At 39.7% G+C, this 10,000-nt stretch overlaps 2 protein-coding genes across 2 annotated transcripts in view; one reads left to right on the forward strand and one right to left on the reverse strand.

Moving 5' to 3' along the window:
• The window catches only part of LOC137967538 (sorting nexin-4-like), a 15,792-nt gene extending 9,238 nt beyond the window's left edge, over positions 1–6,554 (reverse strand). The window contains exons 1-7 of the mRNA XM_068814045.1: positions 6,378–6,554; positions 3,881–3,992; positions 3,757–3,786; positions 3,216–3,293; positions 3,035–3,106; positions 1,499–1,546; positions 1,233–1,355 (exon numbers count right to left, since the gene is read on the reverse strand). Of these exons, the coding sequence (XP_068670146.1) occupies positions 1,233–1,355; positions 1,499–1,546; positions 3,035–3,106; positions 3,216–3,293; positions 3,757–3,786; positions 3,881–3,992; positions 6,378–6,529 (615 nt within the window). The 5' untranslated portion in view covers positions 6,530–6,554. The remainder of the gene's footprint in view (positions 1–1,232; positions 1,356–1,498; positions 1,547–3,034; positions 3,107–3,215; positions 3,294–3,756; positions 3,787–3,880; positions 3,993–6,377) is intronic.
• The window catches only part of LOC137967537 (myc box-dependent-interacting protein 1-like), a 14,938-nt gene continuing 11,487 nt past the window's right edge, over positions 6,550–10,000 (forward strand). Inside the window, exons 1-4 of the mRNA XM_068814044.1 lie at positions 6,550–6,668; positions 6,840–6,920; positions 7,733–7,787; positions 7,939–8,033. Coding sequence (XP_068670145.1) covers positions 6,588–6,668; positions 6,840–6,920; positions 7,733–7,787; positions 7,939–8,033 — 312 coding nt within the window. The 5' untranslated portion in view covers positions 6,550–6,587. The remainder of the gene's footprint in view (positions 6,669–6,839; positions 6,921–7,732; positions 7,788–7,938; positions 8,034–10,000) is intronic.

The following is a 10,000-nucleotide window of genomic DNA, read 5'->3' on the forward strand; positions in this document are numbered from 1 at the left end:
AGAAACTTCTTGGGAAGAATTCAAGAAGGTCTTTATTCCTGACATCCTCTACAGAATGTAGCTTGTTGTCACTTACAACAGCCTAAATTCAAACTGATGCCAAGTTCGTCTGCATAGTTTTGAGATTCTGACATCAGGGACTGACTGCACTAATTATCACTGTTATTATGGTCGCTATCATCATTGCTGGGTATAGGGAAAATGTGTGATCATACAATTTGTACTTTATACATGTATGTGGCTAAATATAATTTAGGCAAGGTTAAACATGAAACAATGCTGGCCAGCAGTTCTTCTTGGTAAATTGTGAGGGGTGGCACAGAGTATTTGTAATTTCAGCTCTCCCTTGTTGTCAAGTATTCTGAGTGTGGGATCGAGCATTCGTGCTTTAATCTTGTTCCTAGCCATTCTTGCACCCTGTCCCTCCCGTCACTTTGGAGGTAAGTACTTTCCTCTGGATCTGGTACCCCCTTATCCACTGGAAGTATTCTTTCAGTTTGACGTTACCTGGTGGTGGCCACTCACATGGTTGTCATGGTTACCCACAGGCAGACAACCCTAAGGATGCGAGAGCGAGTGATGTCACATTATTTTGAGATACATGTACACTGCTTGATTTTCAAGCTTCGCTCAGGTTTTTGCTATTGCCAGATGATGTGGACAGAAGTCATGCACCATTGAATTTGTGTAAATTTGATGATTTTTGGCACAATGCTAGTAAAATTATCGGCTTTCTACATGCCCAAGGTTGCGAGGCGAGGGACCTTTGGGAGAAATTCGGCTAAATTCTGGAGGCACTTGGCCGTGAGCGGTCTCGGAAGTTGCACGCCTTGTCTATTTATATTGTATGTGACGACGCGTGTGATCTGAAGAGGAATCGAAGCGTCCCAAAAACCCATCAAATCACTCAGGACAACACAGAAAATAGTAGGTGAGTGAACTTTATTTATCTGGCTGTCCATAAAACAACTTTTCGAAAACATCGCGATTTTAAGTTTTTATGGAACATTTTCCTCGATCAGTTGAATCGGCCTTTACAACTATCTCAAAATAACATGACGTCACACGCTCTTGCATCCTTAGGGTTGTCTGCCTGTTGGTTACCTACACGCATGTGTGCGGCTACCACCGATTTGTTGGCACCTTCCCAAATGCTGATCTGTTGGTGATGAGTTTCTGATTATTACTGAGTACCATAAATTGAACACAGGAAAAAGCACTTTATGAAATACCTGTCTAACTTTAATCATAGCTGCAACATTGCTGCCTAAGTTATCGCCATAGTGCTTCATGTCTTCAAATCTTCTGTCTGGTTCTTTTGCTGAAGCACTCCAACTTTTTAATCTGGAGTCAACCTAAAAATTTCAAAATTAGCATTATGACATCTCTTTAGTTGAGTACCAGTAGGTATTTCAAAATGAATATTATTATTGAAACCTGATTTCAACCCATTTTAATTAATTTGTTGCTAATCAGGAATCAAACAAATATCTTCTACCTTGCTTTGGTAGTTTGTTGCCTGAACAGCCTCCTTCCACCCTTCCTCCTACAAATTTATAAAGAAACAAAATATCCAGTTTAGTAGGAAGAAAATTGGTGGTACATGTACCTGCAATGTACCTTACAACAACAAGACAAGACACCAACTGAAGCTGAAGGCAACCCAAAGGCTCCTTTTTCATTAGCTTCTACCGTAACTTACGGCAGGGGTGAGCGCCTCTGCTATCCTGTTGCATGCACAACTTGTCCTCAGTAAAGCTAGTAGTCATTTTACTAGGATAGGAGGCAGTGTGTGCTTACCATTTAGCCAAATAAACCGGATGGAATGATCGTTGCATAAAGGTAAGCGATTTTCCGAATTTAATGACCAACCGGATGAGAATAGCGCTTACCATTTACTACACAGCATTCCATCCCGCATATTTCACTCGATCTTGTGAGAAAGGACCTGGAAACGGAAGGATTCTCACAAATGGAAAGAGCATTTTGCGAATTCTGTTCCGAACTGAAAAAGAGGACTCAAGGCTGTTGCCTAACAGGAGCCCAGTAGCCTGGGGCTCCCAAAGAATATCTCTGGGCGCCTTAATTTTTCACAGCAACACCTTTCACTTCATATGTTGGGCTCCTAAGTTCTCAGCGTTTAGCTCTGAGGGCCCCTTTAAAACTTTCTTAGGCAACAGCCTTGGGACTACCTCTGGAGGTTGTCCACAATTTCCGAAAAGATTTTCCGGAAAATTGCCTTTCCATTTGACCTCAAACCAAAATTTCCGTATTTTTTGGCTAAATGGTAAGCACCCAGTGTGACCCAGTGGTTAGCGCACTTGCTTGAGATCCAGAGATCAAGACCCGCTCTGACCACTTGCCGAATTTGTTCCTGGTAGTCCCTGGTTCAACTTTCCAGCTGCACTTGTAAAATAGCCAACTGGTTTGCCTCCGGCCAGTTGGGATTCTTAACAGTTGTTGTTGTTGTTGTTCTGTTCCGTCGTTTCGTTAACTGTGTTTCATTGGCCCTGAAAAGCCCCTATGGGGAGCGGTCAATTAAGTATGTATGTATATATGTATGCACTACTATGAATGGATGGAAAGCTAAGCAAACTCTGAAGTGCCCAAACTGGGTTTCGAACTCAGAGCGCTGAAAGGCAGTTTGTGAACAATATCCACTAGACTTATGTGCGCTCCATTATGAAATGGACCTTAGGAATGTACCTTAGGATAAAACCTAATGTAGGGAAGTTACATAAGAGTCCCTTATCTTATGATGATCATATCCCTGTTTAAAAAATGTTTCCTCACTCAAACTTCATACAGTACAATGCCTAAGAGGTAGTAAATATATACCGGTAAGTAAATGTGGGATAGATTGAACCATAGCACACAATCTATGAAGAGTACGGTAAGACAAAAAAAAGTTGGGAAAAATATATAATAGGATACTAAGGGTCCCTACCCTCTCTGAACAAGCACACAACCCACGCTACCCTGACATCGGAAAATCATGATTACAATAATACTTTGTTGCATTAAGTTTGTTTACCTGGTGAAAAAAACTAGTGTATGTGAGATCCATTGAAAGCTGAGGATGGGAGGCACATCTTAAAAGGAATCTCTAAAGTGAAACAGACAAATATGTTGTAAACCACAACGTAGCTATTCAAGATTGAAGATCAAAGACAGCAAATATTATCTGTCAGAGATTTTTTAAAAGACCAGCTTACCTCAAGAGCAACTTTCCTTTTCTCTATAAAATCTGGGTCAAACTTGTCTGCTGCAATCCTCAATGCTGCAATGTTGATCTACACGTAAATAGATTATATACAAACTGCTCAGTGCTATAACTTTATGGCCCTGTAATTTTCACTCTAGAAACAAGGCGATAAATAAATTGTTGGCCTTTTTTATACTAGAGATGCATAATGTACAAGTCTGGGACAAACTTGGGCAAACATTTTTTCTGTGTCTGTTAAATTCGTCTGGTATAAGATAGCTACAAGACGCATTACCCGTATGTGTCTGGATGAAGTATCCACTTTAGTGCATCTCCCAAGATGCACTAACCTGGATAGTTCATCCAGACGCATTATGAGTCTTGTGCCTGTCTTTACGTGAGATGAATTTAACAGATGCAAAAAAAAAAAAGTTTGCCCAAGTTCGTCCCAGATGAATTATGCATCTCTAGTATAAAAACGGCCATTGATACAACATTGCTGTCATCATTATTTATTAGCTGCAGCCAATATTAACGCAATATTTCCTCACCCTTTTCTCTGGTAGTGGAGGTACTACTATCTACAAGCAAAAAAAATACAAAATTAATATTTTATTTAATGCAGAAGACTTTAATCACATGCATGAATTAGTACACATTAGAAATCATTCTTACTGCAGGGAAATTTGCCACAAGGTAGTTTCTTAGCAGTTCAAATTCACTATATCTTCTCCATATTGATGACGACATATCTGGCTCTCCAGCTGGTGGCCCTCCATCTATGTACCTAGTAAAAACAAAAAAACTGTCAACTGTTTCAATAAGTGCAAAGGTTTCAGTTTCCTGCTAGCAGAGCTCTCTTTTCGTTTGCATTCCCGAGGCTGACAAGTATGGGAAAAGACACCTCTGCCAGAGGTCAAACTCAATTTGATTCAACTGCCATCCACAACCTTGGATGCGGCACTCTTCAAACCGCACATCCCTTAACAGTAATTCCGCTGTTGTTCAGTGACCCCACACAACATGAGTTTCGATCCATGACACAGGTCTCTTTTCCCATACTCGTCAGCCTAGCGAGCGCAAAAAGAAAAGAAACCTCTGCTAGCAGGGAAAGGTTCAGCACTTTGTGACTTAACAAAGATTATACACACCCTTATTACATCCACATGCAGATAAAGATGTCTCTGAAAACCTTGACCAGCATTTGATGCAAAATATACTCTATTCTCTGGATACATTAGTGGCTTATCCAATCTTTGAACATCTGGGGCTCGACATTTACCGGTATTTAGTCAAATCAATGAATGCCTTTACTGTACTAGCAATGTCTGCAATGTCTCAATATTAATGTCAGCAATATTGATTATAATTATTATTAATCTATGCCAGCATAAATTATAATGCATATATGCTAGCAATATTAATAATTAAGATCAATGCCAGCAATGTCTCACTATTATGTTTGATTCTGCTCTTGTTTTGTATTAGACAGAATAGCATTCTATGTAGTTACTGAAGAAGGACAAAAGAAGGAAAAAAAGCGGGGGGGGGGGGGGGAGCCCGCGGCCCCACTCATTGGCAAAGTAGAAACATTGATTAGCAATGCGCAAATCAATGTTTAAATGTTTCAGGGATCACCTTTATTCATTTTTTAGCAAAGTTATCGGCCAGGCAAGTATGCCTTCTGATAAACTGAATAGAGTGTAATGTGAAGTGCTAGATTTCTATCCCATATGAACCATGTGAGCGTTAGCCCTACTGATGGAAATGGGCCCACACAAGGACAGAGGAAAACTCTGACCAGGGTGGGAATTGTATAAACATAACCTTTCCTTGTACTTGTACATGTTCATTGCCATGACTTTAACATCTTCAGTTCCCATGGCCTGCTCCTGTCTGACCTTGTAGCTCAGTCGGTAGAGCAACGGAGATCTAACCCGAACCTTGTGGGTTCAATTCCCACCCTGGTCAGAGTTTTCCTCTGTCCTTGTGTGGGCCCATTTCCATCAGTAGGGCTAATGCTCACATGGTTCACATGGGATAGAAATCTAACACTTCACATTACACTCTATTCAGTTAACTCTGTTTAAAATATAAGTGCTACACGGCCAACCTTTGTACAAACGTAACCTTTCCATGCCTTATGATATACTGGCATAGACAAATTTTGGATTGCCTGGGTAACAAAGTGGAAGTATAGAAAATGGTGATACATGTAAGTTGAACATTCGCATTTTATTTTACATTTCCTGATCAGATATTACAATTTTGACTTTGGAGTATAAAGTTATTTGCACTGCACGAACCCAATTTACAGTGGCCCATATCTACCACAATAAGACTTACTACTCTGGTTTGAATGTAGCTTAGAAAAATATGATTTGAAGACCCAATGTTTCGACGCTCCTGTCTAGTGTCTGCCTTTTATATGCTACCAAGATTTGTGTTTTTCCTGTTCACAAGCAGCAAGTTAGGCTCTGCCTTTTTTCTTTTGCCAGAGGCAGCAAAACACCTTATAACTAACACCACATAATCAGCTGCAACCATGAGTCACTCTTTGTTAACAACGCTTTGTACATTGCTGAATGGAAAATATCACATCCCCAAACTTGAGGTTTCACTGCTACAGAAAGCTGCTTATTCGTTAACTTCAGAAAGTTTCCATTGAACAAGAAGTGATCAGAATGAAAATACACTATATATTTATAAAAATTGATGGAATTCACGAAAAGACATTATTTTATTCAAATTTCACTCATCCAATGGAAATCCTTTGGGGTTACTATACTTCACGGCTCGGTAAATATCCACCACAACTAAGGCACCCCCACTTTGGTGAATAGTTGCTAATGATTAGGTTAAATTGCAAAATACCCCGCAACTTATTTGCATTTCATTGAATAAGAATAAGGTCTAATGTATTTCCACTCGTTCTTCAAAGAATGCCGCCTAGGGGAAACAATAGTGGTGAGGTGTTGCGCGATATTCTGCTATTGCTCCAATAGTTATATCCCTCGCTCTTCAAAGGATGCCGCAAACAGAATACAATAGTGGTCGTGTATTCTAGTTGTGGATTCTAGAATGCTGCCTAAAGGAGGGATACACAGGATGATTTTGATGGTGATACGGTCGCAAAGATTGAGCTCGCGGTATACGTAGGTTGAGAACTTACTTGGTTTCAATAAGATAAACCGTATATGGCTCCTTAAGAATATCGGTGAATCTCTTCTCGGAGTCCACAATCGATATTATCAGTGTATTTAGCAGACTACCTTCTGGAAAATACTGAACCCTTTTAGCATCGTCGTCTAAAAGATCCGCCATTTTTTTTCCTTTCCCTTTAGACGCATGCGTGGCATTAGTGTCAGCGGTTACTTCCAAAATGGCGGATAAAACTGAAAAAAGCTTTCTTGCTCGAACGGCGAGCATTACCACGAAAAGGGCCAAACGTGCGCAGGAAAAGGTAAGATAAAAATATCCTCTTCCCTTGGTATAAATATTTTTTAAGAAGTTCTTGGTAGATGTGGCAAGCAACTGTTCTATTGCCATGGGTGGTGGTCTTCGAGTGATACGAGTAATAGTGTTTTTAAATTGTCAGATTGCTCTGCCTTATTTTCATCGCTTTTGTATTTAGGTTATGCAAAAGCTTGGAAAGGCAAATGAGACCAAGGATCTGACTTTTGACGAGTTTGTAACCAACTTTAATAAACAACAGGTTTGAAAAGTTTAACCGCAGATTTATATAATTATATTGTTGCGGCTATCTGTAAATCAGATTTTAAAAAATAAAAAATACTTCGTTTTCACGGTTTTTTTATGTCCGTCATGTTTTGTCTCGTGCCAATTTTGTGCCATCCAGGTTGTTTTATGGTAAACACGCTTGAGGTACTTTAACTTAAGCAAGACATCAACAATTTTTACCTAACCGATCACGACACAATCATGCGTATTCTGATGTAATAGTGCTCCGGCGGAAGTGGCCCTATAAATTTCACTTTTCACTTTTCACTTTTCCTGCGATTTCTTTCGAAATTTCCTTAATATTTGAATGTCATGTTTAAGATAATTTTAAACATTTCCGTTATTTTGAGACAGTTACAGTAAATGATTTCTGTTTCACTGAACCATGTCACTTCCTGTTTGAAACATTGCTCACATGGTGTGCCCTGAGGGCCTTAATTCTTTTCCAATTAGGAATTAGCGCATTGGATCATTATATACTGGCTAATTTGAGGGTAGCTTTTGAAATTTTGCGGACATTTTTTTGGACTTCTTTCTGCATACTAAAATTTCCTCATTGAAAAAACCAATATATTGATGACCGATTGGGTAAAAATCAGGAAAGCCATGTAGAATATTTGTCTGCATGGCTAAATCCTGTAATTTTTTTCAGTGGAATCCTTTGCTTATTACTTTCACTGAGACTTTTTTTGGCTTTTAATTCCTGTTGTTTATGATTTCCCAGCTAAGAACATGAACAGTTATTGTACAACCTCACTAAACTTGCACACTTTGCTTGCTTGTTAGAGTGCAGCACAGAGGCTACACAAGGAACTCAAAAACTATTACTCTTGTGTTAAAGGTAAAGATATCAAGCCTACACTGTAGATGGTTGTGTTCCTTCACACAGGCCCTTACATACACGTATTACACAGTTACATACACGTATTAAGGGGAAAAGATAAATTATTAATTTTACAGTGAACACCATCTATGTTATTTCTTGTTTATAGCAATGTTAGTTGCAAGTGATGCATTTGGAGAGGCTGTTAGAGAGGTTTATGAACCAGAGTGGCCAGGAAGGGATAAGTTAGTTCAGTATTTAGAGGTTTGTGGAAACAGGTTTTGTTGCTTGAGACCGTGTACTGTATCTTGTTTTTATAAATTATATTCTACATGTATTTTATTCAACATGGCAGTTATGTACATGTACAGTATGATGTTTCCTGGCTGGAAACATCTTGAATTCTAGGAGGCATGAGTGTGGCTCTGTGGTTAGGGTGCTTGCCTGGGGTCAAGGCTTGTTCTGACCACTAGTTGAATTAATTTTGATCCTGGAAGTCTGTGATTCAACCTCTCTGCTGTAGTTGTAAATAGCCAACTGGTTTGCTTCCAGCCTCTGTTTGTTTCATTGGCCCTGATAAGTGCCAATAGGGAGAGAAGAGGGGGGTCAAGTGAGTAAATATGTGTGATAAGATGAAGTGCAACAAGAGTCATTGCTCAAAGGAAAACAGAGCAGAGCAGCCTGTCTGTTCACCAAAGTTAAGTCCTGTTGACCCAAATTAATGATACCTGGATGATAGTTGATTGAGCCTTGGGGAATCAGGCCAGTGAAGTGGTCATGTTCCATGCCCTTCATCCTGCGCAATCATGTGTGCTGCATTTCAGTCAATCTCAACTTGACTTAATGCATTTGGCAGGGTGCATCTCGTGATGTAGCTGCTGAAGGTGTAAGTTTTGTTGTTTTTTTTTGTCGAGGGTGTGACTAATACATGCAGTACTCCGAAATTTTCAGCGCTACGTAGACACACAAAGTGAGTTCTTAGGCTGGGCCCCACCCCGCCCCCCCCTCTCCTCTCCTTCCTGTGCAGTGCAGTCCCCATGAATGCAAGGACGGGTCATTAACAAAGGCAGTTTGTTTGCTTGTTATTGTTGTTTTTACCACATTTATAGATTCTTTCTTTGGCTCTGGGAAGGTGTGTGTGGGGAGGGGGGGGAAGGAGGGGGGGGGGGGAGGGTGTAGAAGAAGAGACACCCTGGAAATGAGGATGTAGCAGACAGCATTTACACGAATACGGACGTTTGGAAATGTTTACATGGAACTGTTTTTGAAATGTTTAGATCATGCTGATCTTGTTTCCATCAGGGGTTTTATTAAAAGCTGGGACCTGGGTACTAGAACCTGTTTACACTGAGTACAGTACCCACCTTTGCTTAAAGGAGGTGTCAAGATCAAAAGCCAGACTGTATATAGGCCGCCTGGGGTACCTGCTTAGTCTATCACAAGGCCCCTTTTCCTTTAAAACTTAATGAAACCCCTGTTCCAGGCTCTCATCACAGACAAATGCAATGCAAATTTTGCATTTAAATAGAAACTGTATTCAAACTGATGCGGTTTTGCCATTTACACGACAGATGAACCCGTATACATTTTGAGCAAAATGCTTCCCTTTTGGCCACATTTCCAAATCAACCTGGTTTCAGTAACAATCTCGATTGGTGTCGTGTAAACAGAAGACGCAACTGCTTTGAAGACAATGTGGTTACAAACAAAATCGCATTTGTGTAAACACTTCCTAAGATGGTAAGTTTAAGACTGGTTGAACGAATGAAATGATGAATTTATTAGCACAGACTCACCTAGTATGAAAAAACTGAGTCCCCTAAGCAGGTCTTGAATATGTGATTTTCTGATCTTCTGAACTGGTATTGGCAAGATCATAATGTATCAGATTTGCTATGAGAATGTCAAGTATGTGACTAAAAAAATAAGTGTAATAAAATAAAAACACAGTTTCTTACATGTATGCACACTAGGCTTTGTATTTGTCAAGTCTTGGATCTTCAGTGTGCACAAGACTCACTTGAAGATATTCTTTAACCACTAAGATGGAATAGATTTAAATCTGCATTCACAGGAATTATTAATTTTATCTGAGTGGTTAAATGAGGGGTTCAATTCGTCACCATTTTCCCATGCAGTGAATGGACTTTTGTGTCCACATTCTATCATATGCTTGACACTTTCTTATTCTCTGTTTGAACAATGATTACATTTTGGTGTTCATGTCATGT

This window comes from Montipora foliosa, chromosome 8 (assembly GCF_036669935.1).
Source record: "Montipora foliosa isolate CH-2021 chromosome 8, ASM3666993v2, whole genome shotgun sequence".
Lineage (NCBI taxonomy): Eukaryota > Metazoa > Cnidaria > Anthozoa > Scleractinia > Acroporidae > Montipora > Montipora foliosa.